Source organism: Agelaius phoeniceus, chromosome 14, assembly GCF_051311805.1.
Source record: "Agelaius phoeniceus isolate bAgePho1 chromosome 14, bAgePho1.hap1, whole genome shotgun sequence".
Taxonomy (NCBI): Eukaryota; Metazoa; Chordata; class Aves; order Passeriformes; family Icteridae; genus Agelaius; species Agelaius phoeniceus.
This window is the reverse complement of record NC_135278.1, coordinates 12,765,154-12,786,375: the sequence shown is the minus strand read 5'-3', so window position 1 is coordinate 12,786,375 and position 21,222 is coordinate 12,765,154. Positions and strand designations below refer to the sequence as shown.

The 21,222-nt window shown below is 47.4% G+C and overlaps 1 protein-coding gene across 3 annotated transcripts in view; it reads left to right on the top strand.

The window, feature by feature from the left end:
- The window catches only part of DOCK11 (dedicator of cytokinesis 11), an 80,989-nt gene that overhangs the window by 44,718 nt on the left and 15,049 nt on the right, over positions 1–21,222 (top strand). For 2 of the 3 annotated variants that reach the window (XM_054641282.2, XM_077186124.1), the window contains exons 25-43: positions 267–336; positions 473–598; positions 1,161–1,232; positions 1,599–1,745; positions 2,229–2,312; positions 2,761–2,872; positions 6,363–6,541; positions 8,534–8,647; positions 9,153–9,228; positions 9,504–9,607; positions 11,503–11,614; positions 11,734–11,800; positions 12,278–12,325; positions 12,513–12,578; positions 12,845–12,978; positions 13,600–13,715; positions 15,471–15,608; positions 19,981–20,163; positions 20,809–20,922. In XM_054641282.2, coding sequence (XP_054497257.2) covers positions 267–336; positions 473–598; positions 1,161–1,232; positions 1,599–1,745; positions 2,229–2,312; positions 2,761–2,872; positions 6,363–6,541; positions 8,534–8,647; positions 9,153–9,228; positions 9,504–9,607; positions 11,503–11,614; positions 11,734–11,800; positions 12,278–12,325; positions 12,513–12,578; positions 12,845–12,978; positions 13,600–13,715; positions 15,471–15,608; positions 19,981–20,163; positions 20,809–20,922 — 2,062 coding nt within the window. The remainder of the gene's footprint in view (positions 1–266; positions 337–472; positions 599–1,160; positions 1,233–1,598; positions 1,746–2,228; positions 2,313–2,760; positions 2,873–6,362; positions 6,542–8,533; positions 8,648–9,152; positions 9,229–9,503; positions 9,608–11,502; positions 11,615–11,733; positions 11,801–12,277; positions 12,326–12,512; positions 12,579–12,844; positions 12,979–13,599; positions 13,716–15,470; positions 15,609–19,980; positions 20,164–20,808; positions 20,923–21,222) is intronic. The other variant, XM_077186123.1, reaches the window with a different exon arrangement.

The following is a 21,222-nucleotide window of genomic DNA, read 5'->3' as shown; positions in this document are numbered from 1 at the left end:
TCTGGGCAATTCCTGGGCCAGCACAAAAGTGGAGAAGAGGCTTTGGGCACCTCATCTGAGTGCTTTGTGCAAGGGTGGCACAGGAGCTGTGTGGGGGTGCTGGCCTGCAAGAGCTGTCACTCTGCCAATCAGGCCGTGCCAGGGGCCTCATGAGGCTTTTGGGGCTGGGCAGGGGGGACAGGTGTGTGTGTGTGTGTGTCTGCTTTTGTGAGCTAGAGGAACTTGCCCTTGTGTGGCTGCTGAGTACAAACCGTGTTTCTCCCCAGGGTTCTTCTGCACATTGTGTCCAAGTGCCATGAGGAAGGGCTGGAGCACTACCTGCGCTCCTTCCTGAAGGTCAGTGGTGACACGCTGCCCCTGTGGGGACAGCTCACCTCACCCTGCTCTCTTACCCATCAGTGGTGACATGCTGCCCCTCGAGGCTCCCTGCCCTGTGGGGACAGCTCACCCTGACCCTGCTCTTTTGCCCCAGTACGTGTTCCGAGCCGAGAAACCCAGCGCCAAGCAGGCCAAGATGACCCACGAGATCCTGGTGCTTTCCATGGCCACCATCTTGAAGCAGTCAGCAGATTTTCTGGCCATCAATAAGCTCCTCAAGGTGAAGTATTGGCAGTACTTGGCTGCCAAGGGCAGAGGGAAAGAAAGGGGGGTCTGGTGTAAAGCCCAACACTTACCCCCATCTAAACCCACTGCAGGGCAAACCTTGCATACAAACCAACTCCTTGCATCACATCCTTGAGGTTCTCCCCTTAAAACAGAGATTAATTCTTGCAGGGAATCTCTGTTTAGGAGACAGCAAAAAGCTGTTCATTTTGCCAGTTTTATCTATTTTCCCCAAGCCACACCTGAAGGGTAACTCATGGGAGGCAAACTGAGTTTCTGCCTCTCTGGGCCTTTGCAGGGCTTGCACCCCAAGCTCTGCTGGTTCTTGGCATTGGGGTGCAGAGGGGCTAAATCTATTCCCACCCTAAGACTGGCAGGACAGCTCTGGGTAGCAAAGGCATCTATTCCCAGCCAACTCTGCAAGCACAGCTGTGCTTACAAAAAGCCACTTGGATGTGAGCTTTCCCTCCCACACAGGTGCTTCCCCACATAGTTGGGGAGTATCAGTCATGTTCAATCCTGCTGAGAAAAGTAATAGTATTCTTTGTTCATTCTAGTACTCGTGGTTTTTCTTTGAAGCACTGGCAAAGTCCATGGCAATGTACTTACTGGAGGAAAACAAAATCAAGGTAAATATAAATTTGGTCAATGTTGCATTACAGAACTGTCATAAACTCCTCGAAAAGCTTTTCTGAAAAGCTATGTGACTGTTAAAAAAAAAAAAAAAGCCTGCCAAGCTGAATAGCTTCACTTTCTTTTTCACTTCACTTTTCCCTTTTCCACCCTTTCACTCTCAGTTGTAATTTAGAAATTCCAGCAGTCCTTATGGCTTGTGCAGCCTCTTTTGTGTCACTACCTGCTGCAGTTGCAGCCAATACTCTCTTTGATCACTGTTTCATTAGGAAGCAGCAAAAACAAAGGCTCAAGAGCTCGTGCCTGAGCTCAGCAGTCCCAGCTCAGCTGCAGCACTGAGCTGGGCTGTGCTCTGCTTGCAGCTGCCCAGAGGGCAGAGGTTCCCTGAGTCCTACCAGCACGCCCTGCACTCGCTGCTGCTGGCCATCATCCCCCACGTCACCATCCGCTACAACGAGATCCCTGAGGAGTCCAGGAATGTCAACTTCAGCCTGGCTAACTTCCTGAAGGTCAGCATTTCTTTCCTTCTCCCAGAATTTGATAGATTGATAATGAGAAATATGGAGCAAGCAAACAAATGTGGTTTTAATTTATCTTGCCTTTGGTTTTTTCAGTTGTAAAAACTCTCAAGGGGATAAGCTGTCCTAGAAAAGAAACCTTTCCCTTTCCAAAGAGACAGTAACTCTGTATGTTACTGAGGGTTTTCAGGCATTCCTAACAACTGTTTGGAACCTGAAATATATATACTCCCTTTTTAAATATTTCTATTATCCACTGGAGACTTAGGTAAAGTTGTCCAAATTATTTCACAGAAACAGGATCATGTATTGGAAAGTCAGCAGCAAGCCAGAAGATGAAATCTGGCTGCTGGCAGGACAGTAGTATGGAGGGGATTTAGGATAATTGCTTTTATTTTAAATATTTTTAATAATTGCTTTTACTTTTAATTAATTGCTTTTATGGTTGGTCACATGTTGCTAATTTTTCCCCAGCGTTGTTTGACCTTTATGGACAGAGGATTTGTTTTTAACTTGATAAATGATTACATTTCTGGATTCAGCCCAAAAGACCCTAAGGTAAGTAGTAGGTCTCTTGAAAAGTGGTTTGCAGCTCTACATATCTACATCAGTCAAAGCTTTGTAGTGATTATTTTGTACAACTCTTGGAGGTCTTTTAGACTCTGTTCCTGCAGAGTCTTTTAGAGGCAGAGTCCTCTTTGTCTGGGCTAAGAGCCTGTAGCCAGATGTTCTTTAAAGTAATGTAAAGAGTCAGAATGACAGGAAGGAGTGGTTAATAGCCTGGATGAAAAAGACAAAGAAGTCCCAAGTGGCATCTGTATGCATTGACACTAGGCAGAACAACACAAGAATTTGCCAATTATTTGTGAGTTTCACCAGATGCTGTTTATTAGAAAGCATAGATAAATTTATTAGATTCTTCAACCCTTGTGTAACAAGTGCATTGAACTGGAAGAAAATGGGCCAAACTAAAAACATTGTTTGTGTTTGTCTTTTTCTATCTCAGCTGCTGGTTGAATACAAGTTTGAATTTCTTCAAACTATTTGCAATCACGAGCACTACATTCCTCTGAACTTACCAATGACATTTGCCAAACCCAAGCTGCAAAGAGTTCAAGGTATGTTCTTTCTTAAGAGATTGGCTAAAGAGCTTTAATTTATTAGTCCTGATGGCTTCTGACTAGATGAACTTTGGTTTGGTGTCAAGAAAATGTATGTTCTGGTTAGGACATTAACCTCAGGACAAGATGTTTTTCTGTTAGGTTTGTATAATTTTGTTCCAGAATCATATGCAGTCGGTCTTTTTGGTATTTCCTATATTTAAGTTTATATGGGACCAGCAATATCTGGAAGACAACTGCCTGTGTTTCAGTAAGTAGAAAAATTTACTGCAATTTAGGTAAATTTATGGCAATGCAAAACTTTGTTCTCGGGGCTATCAGCCTCCCCTGAGAAGTGGGGGGTCCTGTAGGGAATGGGGGTGCAGGAGAGCAGCTGGAACTCACTGCCCTGCTGCCAGCTCTCCCTGTGGCCCCCAGAAGGGGATCAGGTCACCTTCTGCTTTCACACTGAACAAGGCACAGCAGTGCCCAGTGTGCTGGAGCCTGTTCCACACCTGAGGGCAGCCAGCAGAGCTGGAGCCTGTCCTTTGTGCACACCAAGGGTGTTTGTGCTGGGGCACCCCCACTCTGCTGTCACTGGCACTCCCTGTTCTCTCTGCCTGAAGCTGCTCAGCAGGGCTGGCAGGGGCTCACAGGGGGCTGAGCTCAGGCTGTGGGCAGGTGCTGTGGCTGGAGCTCTGGCACTGCTGGCAGCCCCAGGAGTGCTGCAGACAGAGCCTCATTCCCTCTCATGGCTCATCTGTGCTACACAACTGCAGTGAGGATTGCCAGGTTTGGGTGCCACCTGCCTGGCCAGTGTAAGTACTGGAGAGGAGGGTGAGGATTGGGATTCCCCATGTAAAAGCCCTGTGGATTTATGGTTGTGTGATGTGTTCTGGTGGAGGAAAGGGGATGTTTGGCTGTGCCTCACGGTGAAGCCATACCAGTCCCAAAGTGGTTCCACACATACAGGTAGCAGAAGCAGAAATAAATGAAATATCCCTTATTTTGGTAAATATCTGACCCCTCAGAGCTTTCTGGACCAGCTGCTAATCTCTTACTTCAGTTTGGCTACTTGCCTGGCATTGTTTAACAAAGAGTATTGCTAGAAACAGCCAAGAAAAACACATCCACAGTGCCTCCCTGATGCTTATTAGGGGCATGGTAACATGAGGATGCTCTTTCTTGGTTAACATTCACCTTTGCCTTTGTGATGGTTAAATTGGAGAGCTGTAAGGGCAGCTCCTCTTTTCTGCTGTGTTTTATTGTGACTGGACCTACCAGCTGAGGTTCCCATAGAGCCTTTGGCAGCAGAGCAGCCCATGCTGAGGTAGCAGAGGTGCCTGAGCCCTGCCTGCCATGGCAGAGCCATGTGGGGATGCACCTTCACTGCAGACCTGGCTGCCTTTATGGACAGACCTGTGGTTACAGGGCTCAGAGAGGCCCTGCTGGTGTGTCTGACCTCTTCACCAGCCTGTGTGGGTGCAGGGAGGGGATGCCCAAACCCCTGCTGCTCTGTCTCTGGCAGAAGAAGCAATAGCCCTCAGGGAGGTGGACAGAGAGAGTTTCTGCAGCTTCAGCCAGTGCAGATGGGCAGGCTGGCAGAGCACAGCCCTGCAGCCACATCCTGTTGGGTTGGAGTGTTGCATCTTGGAACAGCAGCTCTGACACCTCCCAGCCAATGCAGGGCTGGTTGTTGGTCTGTCCCTGCTGCCTCACGTGGGGACATCAGCCAGAGCAAGCCCCAAGCTCGGCCTCATGGCCACAGCACCCGATTAGTTTTGAAATGTTGTGATGGGAAAGAATCCAAGGGATTGACAGAAGCTGGAAGTTAAGCAAAGGCCTCACAAATAATATTAAAACATGACATACTGTCCTGTTTTTCCAAGATTTAGAGCATTACTTGTTCCTCTTTATTTTTGCTGTCTTTTCATTTGACCCTTTTATTTTTACACACAATTAGAATTTTTTTCATTTGCTGTGGAATGGTTCACTTCAGTAGATAGGTCCAGCTGGAATGGTCAACTCCTCTAAAGTTGAATTAAGCATGTACTTTCCAATCAGTTAGCTTGCATCCAACTAATGTAATAACCATGATGTGAGACAATTAGGCATTTGCTAATATGACTAACAGTGAAAGCTAGGTAATGTTCCAGATTGCTTTTTCTTTCCTCTGAATCAAAATTTCACAATCCAGTAAATGCTACTTTTGAATCAATGAGTTTAAAAATATCTTTTGCAGCCACAGAGCTGTTGAAACCCTTTGGCTGGGATTTTCAAAACTGAATGCACCCTGCCTCACCACAGAAGAACTTTCATATGTGTGGGGTTTTGGGGAAAAAAAAACAACCAACTCTGAGCTGAGCATATGGCATTTGTACTTTTGGGGGAAGTCCCTGTGGTGGTTCTAATTTGGTGAATGGCCTGGCAGAGGTAATGGTGTCAGGACAAGGCTGTCACAGCAGCCCCAGTGCACATGCAGCCCAGTGCACCACAGTCAGTGTGTCTGTCACAGTGTGTCTGTCACTTCCTGCTGCCCTGTCCAGGCTCCTCAGCAGCAGTGATGCCTTATCCTGGTGGCAGCCTCTGCTTTGTTCACAGAATCTGCCTGAATCTGTGTGAGGTGCAGGGCACAGGTTAAGTAAAGCAAGGGGATGAAGTACTGAGCTGGCTTTCTCTTGGCAGTCAGTGCAGCCTCTGAGGAGCTGTGTTCAGGGTCTGAGGAGCTGTGCTCAGGATCTGAGGAGCTGTGTTCAGGGTCTGAGGAGCTGTGCCCAGGATCTGAGGAGCTGTGCTCAGGATCTGCTCCCCCAAGCAGCAGCCTGGAGCCCCAGCCTGGCTCCCTCCATGCAGCTGCCCAGCTGTGCTGACTGGGGTGCAGACTGGTCCCTTGGCACCATGCCCTCACTGGCATCTCACATCCCAGCAGCACTGCATGCCATTGCTCTGCTCTCTGACCTTGAGAGAAGGAGCACAGATTGCTGGAGGATGTGGGTGAGCTGCAGAGCAGCACTGCTAGGGCTGGGTGCCAGGTGAACCCATTTGCACTGCCCATTGCCACCCTCACAGCTGCCTGGTGAGGTTGGTATCCCTGCTGCCTGGGTGGTTGGGGTTTCACAGGACAGCCCCCAGTCAGGAGCAGAGCATCCCCAGGCAGTAAATTGTGCTGCCTTTCCCCATTTCAGCCATCTCTGACTTACAAATTACTTGTGGAGAGAGAAGCTTTGCAGAGCATCACATTACAGAAATCCTTCCTTGAGGTGCTGCTGAAACAGTGAGGGCTGAAATTAATGAACAGCCTGAGCTGGAAGGCACAGAGGTCTTTGATATGACGTAGTTCACTGTGGAGAACTCTGTATGGTCAGTTCAGCTTTATTCAGAGATCAGTGCACTGTAGGAGAGTGGTGAACACTGTTAGAGGACTCTGTGGCTTACATGACTGTTATGTCTTGCTCTGAACAGACTCTTGGAACATTTCCCTTAACCATTGCCTTGTTGTTTCTTTCAGATACAAATCTTGAGTACAGTTTAACCGATGAGTATTGCAGGCATCACTTCCTCGTGGGGATGCTTCTTAGAGAAGCCTCTGTTGCCTTGCAGGACAATTATGATATCAGATACACGGCCATCTCAGTCTTAAAAAACCTCCTGATCAAGCATGCCTTTGACAACAGATACCAGCACAAGGTCAGGCCTGTTTTGTTGGCTTTTTAACTTAATGTTGTTGCATTTTATGAAAAAATCACATACCAGAGTTTTAGATATTGCAGAGTGCACCAAAGGTATTCTAATTGTTTTTTAGGGAACCATTGTAAATAACTGACAATTATGGAACAACAGTAATAGCTCAGAAACCATCTAGGAAATAAAACTGCAGCCCTCTTACCCATGCTGAGTATTTAGGTAATTATCCCTTAACCATTAAGGAACTTGAAAGAGTCATTAGCCAAGAGTTGTTTAACAAAATTAGGACATTAGTGATGTTCTGGTCTTGGGCCTAAATTCATGTCCTGTATTAATATGCTATAATCAGGAAACAGAGTTGATCTCTGTTACAATTCAGCTGCATGTTTTACTGATTAGTGACTCAGAGGAGAGGATCTTGATTCTCATGAGGTGCTGGATTTCCTCTGGGTGGGTCTCAGTTTTCTTTGGTCAGAGGCTCAGCACGTGATGATGCTGAAAGAGGCTGGAAATGGGTTTGTTTTGCCTTGGTGTTGCTCCCTGCTGACCCTTATGCCCTCCAAGTGCCCATCTATCTGTGCAGACACTGCCTGCCCTTGCTCTAGCCTGAAAACATCTCTCTGTTTGGAGTTCTGGTCCTCACATTGCTCCTAGTGTGCTGCATTCTTGTTGTTATCCAGGAACATGGATGGCTTCCTCTCATCAAGGGTGGGAGAGTGCCCCAGACGTGCCAGGGGCTCTCATGGGCCCAGAGCCAGCTCCTCTTCCCCCTCTTCTCTGCCCCTTTAAGGCCTGAACTGGAGCTGGGCTTGCTTTGCTCTGCAGTGAGGATCCAGGACTAACTCAGGAGCTGTTTACTCCCTCAGTGTGCAGCACTGCCCTGACTGCTCAGAAACTCCCGTCTTGCTGCTGTCCCATGGGATATTGGTGTATGTGTTGTATATGTGAATTTCTTTATTATTTAAAAGGTTCTACTCAATTTGCAAGCCTTAAATTTATTTTTTTTAACCTTTCAGCCAAATCCAGGATAATGTATGTTTAACAAAAAGAATTGAATGTAAAAGAATCCTCCATTTAGAAAATGTCAACTCAATCATTTTGATCTGTACCACTTAATCCAAATTAATCTGTTCTTACAAACTGTTTTTAGTAGAAGCATTTGCTATGGAGAATTTCTGACTGGAGGCAGTAGCCAGCACCAGGCGTGGAGCAAATATTCCTGTTACATTACTCCTGGGTGTTGCATTTAAAAATCAAACTATGCAAGTCAAGTGCCAGTTAAATAGTTAGGAAATCCAGGACTTAGTTTTTCACACATCCTGTGTGACTGGGAATGTTATTTAGCCTCCAAAACCCCCGAGTGCCCAAGCTTGCTGCTAGAAGGGTAATATCTCTCTGGCAGCTCCAGAAGTGGAGGTGAGAAGCCAAACCAGCTCACATTCTTGAACACCACATACAGTGTGTAAATACAGATATATATATATATATGTATGTGTTTTGGCTCAAGAGTGTCACATTCACATTCTCTGAAAAAATCCCTTCGCCCAGGATTTTTCTCCTGGGAAGCTGAGAAGCCTCAGAGAAAAAGGGAAACAATTCTTACCTCATTTGCTTCTCCTGTGTTGTGCTCATGTGGAATGTGTTTGGAGATTGTTTACCCACAGGTGATTGTTTCATTGGATTCTGCTGTGAATTGTTTTGACTCTTTGGCCAATGAGGGCCAAGCTGTGTCGGGACTCTGGAGAGTCATTATTTTCATTATTATCTTTTTAGCCTTCTGTAAGTATCATTTCTGTATTCTTTAGTATAGTATAGTTTAGTATCCTTTAATATAAAATCTTCAAATAATAAATTAGCCTTCTGAGAACATGGAGGCAGATTCATCATTCCTTCCTGCCACGGGAGCTCCAGCAAACACAACACAAGAGTTCCTCTTTTTTCACTCCATTGGGAACCTGGGCTCTTACTGAGATTTTTCTCTGTGCCTGCTTTCAGAACCAGCAGGCAAAAATTGCCCAGCTGTACCTGCCGCTGTTCGGGGTGCTCCTGGAGAACCTGCAGCGCGTGGCCGGCCCCGAGGCCCTGACCTCCTGCCCTGCCTCCAGCCCTGTGAGTAAAGCTGGGGTGCCTCCACATCTGACATGTCTTTGGACAGGTTGTGCAGTGCTGGAGGGGAGCTGAGTCCCTCCGAGAGCAACGAGCTTGAGCAGGACTTGGCCTGGGACTCCAGCAGCTGTTCTGGGGAGTTGCCCGTCTTCCCAGGAGTTGTGTTTGTGGCTCCCAAGTGGCCTTGGCCTTGCAGACTAGGCTTTCTTCCTTGCTGGGCCAAAAGAATAACAAATAGGACATCTGAGAAAAACAATTCAGAATTTCAACTCAAAGGATGAAAAACAAAAAGGAAAACACTTCCATTACTTATTTAATATGTTCTGCTATTCTTTGTACTCCTCCCCAAACCCTTTGTTTCCTTGTTGTACAAGTAAGGAAATTTTTGTTTTCATCTGTGTTGTTTTTAAAACCTGCTCTGATCTGCCATTTTGTATTGCACTGTTCCTTTCTGTAAGAGAATAGGTGTTATCTTTGGTTGGTCACAAAACCTTATATTGCTTTACAGGCATCCAGGGATGAATTCATATGCAGTTTTCCATCCCCCTCAAGCAGATCCAGCCTGATTGCAGACAAAGATACAGGTAAATTAATTTTTCTAAATTCTCAATTTCCCATTTATTTTAACACAGCTGTTACCAGCCTGAAGCACCCAAAACCCATTACCCAGAACCTGAAACAGTCATCTCCTAAAAGACCTCACAGACTCTGCATAGTTTTCCCCAGATGTGGTGTCACCCTAACTGTCCTTTCCAGATTTTTCCTTTATCAGCTTTTGACACGGGGTTTTGCCAAGCCCCATCTATGCTGTGCTGACAAGTGCAAAGGGTTTAACTGTGGGGTCTGGGTTTTTTTTCAGCCTGTGGAGCAGCCCTTCCAAATGGCCATTCAATAAAGAGAGAGGACTCAAAAGGATCCCTGAACTCAGAGGGAGCAACCAGTTCCCCGGATCAGAGTGAAAATGTAATGTACCAGGGGCTGGGCAGAGCAGCACAGCCTGCAGGCTGTGTGAGATAAGGGGGAGGGAAAAGGAGTTCCCCGTGGTAACACTCTCCAAAGCCAGCTTCTAGATATCTCTGGAAACAAACAGATTGATGTTTAACAAAGGTCAGAGTCACAAGTCTGGTATGCTTTCCTTCTTCAAACATCGCTGAGCCAAAAATAGAATGGCTGACAAATTGCTTGTTGAAGATGAAAGGCAAAATCTGTGTGGAAAATCTCTGCTCCTGTGGTGCATCTGTCCATACTCAGATGTGCTCCCTGTGTGTGGGTGGCTCTGAGCCTGGCTGCACCCTGGTACCTGGTGCTGGGAATTGGTTTCCAGATATCTGAGAAGCAAAGCACCATGGTGTGAGGTTGCCAGTGACCACTGATTAAAGATAAAGTGTTTGCAGGAAAACCAGCCCAGGCGAGTAACCACAGGCCCAAACTTGTAGAAAGTGACTGTGGTCATGCCACAAAGACCTCTGACCCCACTGTTCAGAGAGGGGCGTATTCTGTACTCTTTTTGTTGGCAGATTGCACAAATGAAAATCGGGTATTTGTGCAAACCAGCCTCTGGTTTTCCTCAAGGCACTTTGCAGATATCTTGGGTTGGTGTGAGTCATTGATACATCTTCAAAAACTTTGGCCCTTGTAACAAGCAAGGCAAAGATTATCTGGGCTCATGGCTGTGTCCTGACGTGCTTAGGAGAGGTGAGGCCTTGCCAGCTCTCCTCCATAAATCACAGAGCTCCAGGACTCAGTACCACCGAGCACTTGACTGTCCAGCAAAGCCCTGGGCTCCAGGCCTGCTGATGGGTTTGCAGGAGATGCTGTGGCTTCCAGCTCAGCTCTTCCCCCATGGCCAGACATCCTCTTCTTGAATGTGCTTGAACGTTTTTCAGAGTTGTTGAAAGCAAATCTTTCTGTTGGGGAATGCAATATGCACAGAACCATGTGAAAGCAGTGCCCAGGGAGGAGCACAGCTTCAGCAGTGCAGGGGCAGACTCTGCTCATTGCCCCGCTCCCCTGGAGTGAATTCTGTGCTGACTCGATAGTTTGGCATGGTCAATAGCAAATCTCTGGCCATAGCACCATGTTTCCAACTCTAACATGATTGTTTATTTCTGCTTTATTATGACTTACATCCACAGCTTATCCCAGAATAAACAGCGAATAAGATCTGTGGATCCCTCTCCAAACATGAGAGGCAAAGCTTTAGGAGAAGCCTAGGGCTTCATTGTATCCATTTATCAAAGGATACAGCTCAGGCAAGCTCAGAGAATGCAAAATAAAATTGCTGTAACTTTAGAAGTCATGCTTCCCACCACACAATGCCCAAGCCTTCCCCACGTAATTGACTCATCAGCAGGATTTCACGTATTTTGCCTGAGTCACTTAGTAGGAGGAAAATTGAAACACTTCCAAAAATCAAGGGGAGGAGAAACTTCTTAAGATGAAACGTCCTCCTTTTTTAATAACTGATATTTTGTTTTGAAGTGTATGTCTTTAACACAAAGTCAGACTTTTGCTTTAAATGGTGGCAGCCAGTGAATTTTTGTTTACGGGAACCGGCTTTAAAAATGTCCAGGAGCTTAGCAGCTGCAGAGAGCAGGGAAATGAAAGCAGGCTGCTGGATAACTGTCACTCACTGCCCAGACATTTTTTCTCTGAGTAGAGAAGTGTTTGGGTGTTTGGTGATGTGCCCAGGATTCCCAGGCTGCTCATCACTGGATGAGCTGTTTCCAAGGCACGGTGCTGTGGGGTGCCCATGTGGGGGCAGGAGGGATGCCAGCACAGCTGGTGTGGGCCAGGTTTGCTGTGCCCAGTCCTGTGCAGAGCCAGGAGCCCTCTGTGTCACAGCTGTGTCCCTGCAGATCCGCAGGAGCTCCATGAGGAGCAGCGTGTCCCACTGCGGCCGGCTGGACCAGTTCGAGATCCGGACACTTCTCATGTGCTACCTGTACATTGTGAAGATGATCTCTGAAGGTTGGTGCCTCCTGCTCACAAGGGGGAACTAGAAAGACAAAGGACCATCAATTTTGGTCTGTAGGTCCCCCCTTTGAGGTTTTTAAAATCTCAGTGCACTGTTCTTCATTTTCTTTCAGATACTCTTTTAGCTTACTGGAACAAATTCTCCCCCCAGGAGCTGATCAATGTCCTCATGCTTCTGGAGTGAGTATCACAAGGCTGCTGTTCAAACCCTGCACCTTGGTGTGGTCAGAATGGCTGAGGAGGAGAGCACAGTGCCCACGCTGTCCTGTGCAGCACTGGGGGTGTCTGGCCAGGTTGGAATGACATGTTCCTCCTCCCTCTGAGGAGAAGCAAGTGCAAATTGAGGAAGCATGGTTTAGTGGCAGTGCCCTGTGCTCTGTTTGGGGTGTGTCCCACCACCTGTGGGCTCAGCTTCCCCTTCACTGTCACAGCCTCCACTTTGCAGCAAATTTGGGAGAACAGGTGGGTGAGAAGACAAGAATGTACCATAGAATTTTGAAACTAAGAGTGTGAGGTCAAGTGACTTGTAAATACAGATGCAAGCCCTTGTGCAGAGAGAAGTGTGGCTACAGGCAAAAATAGGGTGGGTTTTAAATGTTCTGAATTGTTCCTGATCTGCAAGATCTGTAACAGATACATATTTCATTTTCTTCCTAGGGTGTGTTTATTTCACTTCAGATACGTGGGGAAGAGAAATATTGCCAGGTACTGCATCCTTCCATCTGGTGCTGGGCTGGGGGGATCATGCCCGTGCTCCCTGCCCCAGCACAGGTGGGAAGGGCTGGTGCACACCCACTCTGGGCAAACCCCAGTGGGTCTGGGGCTCTGCTCAGCACTGTGCCCTGAGCAGGGGCCCCTCATCTCAGCTCCCTGCCCCTTCCCTCCCCTCCAGCTCCTGCATGAGACCCCCAGGCTCAGGCGAGCACAGGTTGGCAGTGTCCCCCCCAGCCAGCTGCAGGTGAGACAAGAGCCCCAGCTGCATCCCTGCTTCCTGGGCAGCATCCCTGCTTCCTGGGCAGCATCCCTGCTTCCTGGGCAGCATCCCTGCTCTCCTGTTAGCCCTAGGGCCTCCTGCAGCAGCAAGACTGGCACAGCGTGGGCAGCCCACTGGGACTGCCCCAGGCTGGTGCGTTGCAGGATGAGGTCTCCATCCTGGTGCCTTGTGTGCTCTGCAGTGGTGTGGCTGCTGCAGGTGCCCAAGGGCTGTCTCTGCTCCCCTTGCAGGGTGCAGGATGCCTGGCTGGCCAAGCACACGGCGGCCGAGAGGAAGTCCCAGACGATGCCGGCGCTGCGCAGCCGGGCCGGGACACGGCTGCAGCACCTGGGCAGCCTGGAGAGCTCCTTCACCCTCAACCACAGTACGTGTGCCAGCAGGGAGGCACCTGCAGCCTGGGGAAACTGCATGGGGCCATTGGACACTTGCTTTCCACAGATTACCCAGATTGTACAGAATTGCAGTGGTCACCAGGCCTCCCTGCAGCATTCCTGGGTGGGTGAGGGTGGCATCCAAGCCAGCCCCTTAAAAATCACCCCTGGGATTTAGGACTTGTGAGGCTTTCTGCTCTTGCCTGTCTTGGCTCAGCTCCTTGGCTGAGTGTGTGGGCAGGTGGATAGAGAACAGGACAAGCAGGAGAACTGCACTGCCCAGAGACCTGCACCCTCTCCATGTGGGTGCACTTTGTCCCATTGAAGCACTTTACCATCTCCCCTCCCTGGAGACAGCTGGGACACCTCATGCTCTGTCTGGCTTTAAAGACAGAGATATGAAGGGGCAATACAGGTACTGTTTTCCTGGTGTGGCATCAGGCTGAGGCAGCTTCTCTAAATGGAGTTGGCAAATTCAGCATCTTGCTATTCTTGCATCATCTCCCAAACACAGTGAAAATGCAAGGAGAGAACCTTATCTATATCAGCACTTAGATTTTTTGGGAGCTGGAGTGTTGAACACTGTTTCCTCCTAATTTTCTCTCTGTCCACAGATGCAGGCACCTCAGAAGCAGATATTGTGCACCAGGCATTACTGGAGGGCAATATTGCCACCGAAGTGTGCCTGACAGTCCTGGACACCATCTCTTTTTTCACTCAGAGTTTCAAGGTCAGCACTGAAATCAAAAATGTTGTAGAAAAGTTTGCTGTGTTTTTATATGTGTGTGGATTTTAGTGATCTGTTCTCCTAGAGAGGAAGAATATGGAAGGTTTTACAAAAGCAAATCATTTGCAGTTTGTTTATTTTCCAAAACAGTGTTTCACAGAATAATTATACCACTACACAATCTTTCAATTTCTTCAAAGCTGCAAGGCCAGAGCAAATCCCATGTATATTATACCATGACTGTAGGTTTTTTTACAAAAATAGAATAAGAGGAAATGTATATCGTGTAGAAAGGAAGGACTAGAGAAAAGGGAAATGAATGTCCAACATTTTTAGAACAGTCACTCTTTTTTACCCTAAATTACCTAGAAGCAAGGCGCAGACTTCTTTGAATCACTGTACATTAATATCTCTGGGGCTGAGGCTCTCCAGCTGTGGTTACCAGTGCAGACAGGACCAGAACCATGGGTAGAAGTCTTCTCTTCCATATGGGATTCATGCTTTTGGCAGCCATTGCCATCTACAAAAACCAAGGCCTTTGTGGTGAAGAGAACCCCAGGATGGCAGCAAGATACTGTCCCAGAAATTCCCTTCCCTTCCTGAAGTGTAGTCAGAGGAATCCTGCATGTAGCAACGTGTCTGGTGTGGTGTCACAAGAGCAGCTCTGGATTTCAGAGCAAGCACGATGAACTTTTCCTTTTTACATGGAGATGAAGAGAAAGATATTCAAAGCCTCTGCTTCCATTGCAGAGCCAAAAAGCCATCCTGGTGCAGATGTTAAATTACTCCTTAGAAGTTTGGTAACAGCAAAAGGATTTAGATGCAACATTTAAAACTTGCTTGACTTTCTTAGCTGCCTCTTTTGGAATATTGCTGAACCACAAAACAGTATGATTTTCAAACCACAGGACAGACTGGATTCCCTTCCCCTTTAGTGGGCTTTGTCTTCACTTTTCTGGCCACACCAGGTACAAGTGGGTCCCATGCTGCAGCAGCTGGGCTGGTGCTGTTCCACTGCCACAGGAAAGGAGCTCAGTGTAAAACTCTGGATCCTGAACTTACCACAAGGTCTGTGCAAGGTGTCAAAATGTGAGCCAGCCCAAGGACTGTGAGGACTGGCAGTGGGATGGGGGCTGTTGATTTCCTGTCAATACAGGAGATCCACATCCTTGTGTCATGTCCTGCACAGCCCGCCTGGTCTGGCACCAAACTGTATCCATAACCCCCAAGTAATTCCATTTTGCTATGTCTCCACAAGGTGCAAACTGGAAAAATTCTGCAGGAAACAAGGGAAGTGAAATTACTAACTACAGCTACTAATCTATCCAGTCAGAAAATGGGTCTTATTTTTTTTTCTTCCCTCTCTCTCTTTTGGGCTGCAAACAAAACAATTTTCAAGAAAAGTAAAAAGAAATGGAAAAAACCTCCCAGGGTGATAGTTACATTGATAACAGCATGTTTTGTTTAAAATAACTAGGCAACCAGTCACAGTTGTACGGAATATTGACTTAGGTTTTAGAATTAGTGATTCAAAAGAGATAAAATATTTTCATTTTTTTTTCTCTGCTGCAAAAATAGCCTCTGCTAACTACTGTAAGTTTTTGTTGATTGTCACATTTTATTGGTTATATTTTTACTGAAAGGCCTGTTGCTTATCTGGCTTAAGAATGAATGTGATAAATTATGCAAAATTATCTCTGTCATTTCCAGCTTCAGACACCACATTTCTGCTAAGTAAATTCTCCTGTTGCTTTCCAGACCCAGCTTTTAAGCAACGATGGCCACAATCCACTTATGAAGAAGGTTTTTGATATTCATCTGGCTTTTCTCAAAAATGGACAGTCAGAAGCAGCCCTTAAGCATGTGTTTGCCTCTCTGAGAGCTTTCATTAGCAAGGTAGGTACAATGACAAGGGTGTGGGAGAACTTCTGAGGATGGCAGAGAGGCCATTATGGTTAAACTCCTGTTAAACTGATATTTTGGAGATGTGTTTTAGAAAACAGCTTCACTGATTTAAAAAACAGCCCAGGTTAAATTCTCTAGTTATTTATTATTTGTTGAGTACCAGTAAGCAAAGGAGAAATCATGAGGAATTCCCACACTTGCCTTGGTCACAAGGATAAATGTCTGTTTGACCAAGAGCTGGTGCTTGAATCTTTGCCCCAAACTGCCAGTGCTGCTGCCAGTGCTGTTGCTTGAATAATGCATGCACTGACAGGCAGCTCCTCAGCCACTGCTGGGAGAGAGGATAGTTTGTGCTGAACCTTGTTCTGTGCTCTCTGAGCCCTGACAGGTAGTGAGGCTGTTTCATACCCTGAGCTCAAGCAGAGACAAAGCCACAGCTGACCACAGAGGAGCACTGACTGATGCTGACTTTCCCCTCTGTTCTTGTCAAAACCTGCCACTGCTCAAAAGGACATTTTTCCAGATCTGATGTACATGATAACACCATTCCTCCCAAGCTGTGCAGTTATCATAAATCCAAAATTAATTAAAACACCTTAAATCCCTTGAGCACAACACTTCATTAACGAGGAAAATGCCTGGCAGATTGCAGCCAGGCAGGGATGGTGTCTGAGTGGTAAGCAGCAAAGAGTAACTTCCAAAGGAGCTTGTGCACTAGCTGCTGAACAAAATCTGATTAAGATGAGGCTGCTAAACTGCTTTTCAATGGTGGAAAAAGTCTGTGCTTTGTACATTTTGCTGTAACCCCACAGCAAAGCTGAGAGTTAGTGTAAGTCTAGGGCTGGATTTTGGCTTGTGCTAAACAGAAATGCAGAGGTCTTGCTGACTCCCTGTCTGCTCCAGGCAGTGTGGTCTCCTACAAGGTGTTTTTCCATGGGGCTTCTTAGAGCCTGCTAGATTGGTAACTGGCAGGGGCAGGAATCACTCAGTTTTTCTGCAGGGCTCAGTGCATGTTTATTGCTCTGCCTTTCTTTTGACTTTTCTGCTTGCCTGTGACCTGCTCAGCCTCGAGATCCATCCTGCTGCAGATCTGCACACACCCTGCTCTCCCCCTTGCTAGCCAAAAGTTTGTTTAGCCAGAAATATTTGTTTTGTGCCTATAGCAAATAATAGGCATTCCTTGCCTTCCTGACATATTTTTTGTGGGGTTTTTTTTGAATGTGAAGCCAGACCTGCACACCTGCTCAATTTGATCTCACTGTCAGCCTTCAAAGCCTGGAGCCCTTCAGGGCTTCCACACTTGCTTTCCAAAACATCAGTGGCAGCAAGGAGGCTGCATGTTTGGCTGCTGCAAGGATGGGGCACTGGGATTGTTTTCTTGGATTTGTGCCAGTCTAAATCCACGCTGAATTTCACATCATGGGTCTTTAAAGACACAAATTATTGATTTCAGCTTTCTCACATTTCCCCTATGGCAGGACATATATGGCTTCTGTAAAAGCAAGATATGAGCCCAGCAGATGGTATCTAGAAGGAGGAAGTGTTTTCTTTGCCAACTCCATAACCACATGAGTCCCAAACTTCCTTTTAAGTCCTTTCAAGTGTTCTTCTGAGGCCTGAAGTGGCTATGGTGGCCAAGGCAGGTGGTCATTGCATTGCATGACAAGTCAAGGATGAAATGTTTTCCTGCAAGTTTGTTTTCAAATACTGGCTCTGCTCTACTTTGTAACTTCCAGAAAAGCAAAAGGGAGTTATACCTTTGTAACAGCTAGAATGTAAAATTTTTCATTTTTAGGACCTTCTGTAGCTATAATTACAATGAAAAGAATCCCCCTCTTATTTGTGGTCACAGCAAATGGTTTCTGGACTCCTGAGATGTATTCTATATCCCATAATTTCTCTTCTACATTAAACCCAGTTATTTGATAGGCAAAAGACTTTAAAAAAATGTTGCAAGAGAGCAAATAACAAAAATCTTCTATAATTATTTGCATCTTTGGTTTTGGTTGCACGTGTGTGTTCTGGGAATTGGGCAAGAAAGCTTTCTCTGTTTTACTGGCTGGTAAGAACCAACAAAAGCTAGATTGTTCTTGTTTCACACTCTAGGTTTTCTTAAGAAGTGAATCTGTCTTTTCAGGGCATCACTTATGGATAAATACATATATAAATACCTATGCATGCTTAGGAATGGTCTTTAAATTAAAGGTTATAAAGGAAAACATGCATAGAGGAGGGGTGTGCATTACAGGCTGGCTCAGACACCCTTCTGCCTGTCCCCATGTCTGTGCTGCCCTCACATCCCTTTAAGGCCTTGCTGGGAGCTGGCTGCTGGGTTGAGCCCTGCCCTGGTCCATGGTATGGGGCTGGGTCAGCAATGGGCTCCTGCAGAGTGCACAGTCAGCCCCACAGGGGCTGTTTCATGCTCTCCCCAGTTCTGGCCCAGCTGGGGAGACACAGGCAGCACCTGACCTGGCTGGACCTCCAGCAGCCATTCACCCCTGGATCTGCTTCCCTGGACCTGGCACCAGGAGCCATTGCCTCTGCTTGGCTCCATAAAGGGACACAGTTCCCTGTGAAAAGGGCACAGGTTTTCCTCCAGAGCTGGTGTGGGGGGAGTGCACAGGGCAGCAGATTCCCAGGCAGGGGCTTTGTCCCTAGCAGTGCATGGAGTGCCTGGAAAGGCTCTGCAGTCTGGCAGTGTCCCTGCTGGGAGAGGTGCCAGCCCTGGCTGTGCTGTGTGTGCCTGCCCTGTCCCTCAGCTCAGCCCAGGGCTGCCCATGATCCTGTCTGGCTCTGGGAAGGGCAGCACTGCAGTGGGCAGCAGTTCCTGGAGCTCCTTTCCCAGCTGCACACATGATCTGCGTGGCCCTGTGTTACTATGATGTTTATTTGCCTCTTTCCTTCTTTCTCCTATTTTGTTTTTTGATTATAATTTTTGGCCAGAGGCAGTGAAAAAAAAAAGTGTTTTGTGCCCTAATTCTGGTTTCTTGGTGCAGCCCCAGCATCTTGCTAGCCACAGGTCCCAGATCCCTGTTTTAAGACTCTGTCACCAGCATGCCATGGTGGTACCTACAAGTTTTCCTGGAACATCCATACTTGGTGCAAGGAGTGGAGGGCCACAGCTGCAGCCTCTGGCTGATTCTATTTACTGTCACCTCCCATGGGCAGAAGGTTGTGGGGCAGGTAAAAGTGGCTAATGGGGCAGGTAAAAGTGGCTAATGGACCATGCCCCATGAGGACCATGGGGTCGTGAACAAACTGAACAATCTGAATAAGTAAAATCGTGGTTGCCTCTGTTGCCCCTTTTTGGCAGGAGATTCTCTGGGCCTGGCTGCCAGCTGCAGCAGCAGGAGCAGAGTGCTGCTCTGCAATCCCCAGCAGCCTCCACCCCCTGGGAGGTGCAGGCATCTCCCCTCCTCAGCAGGTCCCTGCATGCCAGCACAAAGCCCTTCCTTGTTCTGCTTCCCTGTGCTCAGCCTCTGTGCCGAGGTGGAAGGAAGCCAAGGGTGGTGTCACCTCCCTGCCAGCCACCTCCTGTGACCACAGCCAGGGGGACAGACACACCCTGGCATCGCTGCAGTCCACTGGGACAGGTGTCCCACCTGTCTGCTGCAGGTGTCCCTTTCCAGGCAGGGCTGAGCTTGCCCTGACAGCTGTGCTCAGGGGTTTGCTGAGGGGACAGCCAGGCCACCAGGGTGTTCCCCTGCTCCCTGCTGCAGGTTCCTGAGCCCTGCTGTGACTCAGGGAGCTTGCACTGTGGCTTGGCTTGGTCCTGCTGCTCCCTGGGTGGCCCTGGCTGGGGAGGCAGGGCAGGTCACTGAATTTTATGCTCTTGTTTGCATTCCTGAGGTCATGCAGCCATGATTTTAGCTGTTTTGGGGGGATCATGTAGGTGTAGGTGTGTGAGCATTGCAGGTCACATTTCCCAGTGAGGTTGGATTCTTGGTTGGGCTCTGATGGATTTTCTGATCTTCCAGATAGCACCTTGTGGTGGGAATGCCTGTGGGATCTCTCCTCTCTGCCCCACTGCTTGTGATTATGGCTTTTGGAAGAATGTAACTCTATCAGTCCAGTTTGGTGAGAATTTGCCAAAAACCCAGATGTTGTCAGGGGAGGGGTTAGATGGACACAAGCAATCACATCCCCAAGAAACGTGACAGGAAAGTTCCCATCAGTCTAGGAAATGTGGTTAAAAATAGACCCCAAATTCATTCCCACAAATACTTTCAGACTCAGAATTCTGGCAGAAGTTCTGCTGAGGCTGTCCAGGCTGGAGCTCAGTTTGTTGCCCTGTGCCCCTGCCCATCTGATCCCTATGCCATTTAGTGGTGTATTTTCTAATATTTGCATGTCTCTTGTGAAGTTTCCCTCAGCATTTTTCAAAGGAAGGGTGAACATGTGTGCTGCCCTCTGCTATGAGATCCTGAAGTGCTGCACTTCCAAGGTGTCCTCCACGAGGAACGAAGCCTCTGCTCTTCTGTACCTCCTGATGAGAAATAATTTTGAGTTCACCAAAAGGAGAACGTTTCTGAGAACGCATCTTCAGGTCAGTGGCTGGAGAAATCTAGAGACAGGACACCTCAGATTGAATGACCAGTTACAGCAACAGAGCTCTGTGACCTCATACCTGCAGAGGATCCTGCCATTGCCATATGGACAAAAATCCTCCTGCTTTCCAGGCTTTGCCTAATTCCTAATTCCAGTGACTGGTCCAGGCACCTTTAGGTAAAATAATTGCCATCAAGTACTCCAAGCTGTTGAGTTTTAGTGTATCAGACACATCTCTGTGCTAGAGACTGGCTGGGATGGGGTGGAAAGGACAGCTGCCCTTAAGGCAGGAGAAGGGATTTCCTAGGAGCTGCTTTTTTGGCATTGGCAGTTTTTGAAGCAAATGTAGATACCCAGGGGGACAGATGAATACACTCTGGGTTGTAAGGAATCACAGAAGAAGGTAGCTTATGTCCAAACAGGGATTCATACTAGAATAGTTGGATTGTTAGTTCTGCAAAGCAGTTTGGTCCTCTGGGGAGTGTCTGTCCTTGGGGGATGTGAGAGCTGAGCCACAGCTCCAAACACTGCTTACGTGGTGGAAAAGATGTGATGCTTTCCTGTCAGCATTTTATTAACTGTGACCTTAATAGAACCCTTTTATTAGGGCTTGTTTAAATAAAGCCTCTACCTTGTCCCACAGATAATAATTGCAGTGAGTCAGTTAATTGCAGATGTGGCCCTCAGTGGTGGGACCAGATTTCAGGACTCCTTGCTCATCATTAACAACTTCGCAAACAGCGACAGGCCCATGAAGGTGAGTTGGAGATGTCACATCTGTCAGCCATTGATGCAAGCCTGGGGAAAGACTCCAGGAAACTGTTAAGGGTTGGAATAATGACTGGAACTGTGATTTATAGGCTTGTAGTAGGCTGCATTTGCTCAGTAAACAAGTGTTGTGCCAGCAGCAATAGAACCAGCTGCTCAGGCAGGTCGTGCTCCAAACTTGAGGCCTCACACCAAGGGGAGGGAGCTCAGCAGCTCAGATTGTGCTTTGCCATGTTCTGCTTGCCAGATTGTCCAAAGAGCTTTCCAGGAACTCCCAGCTTTGAGGGAA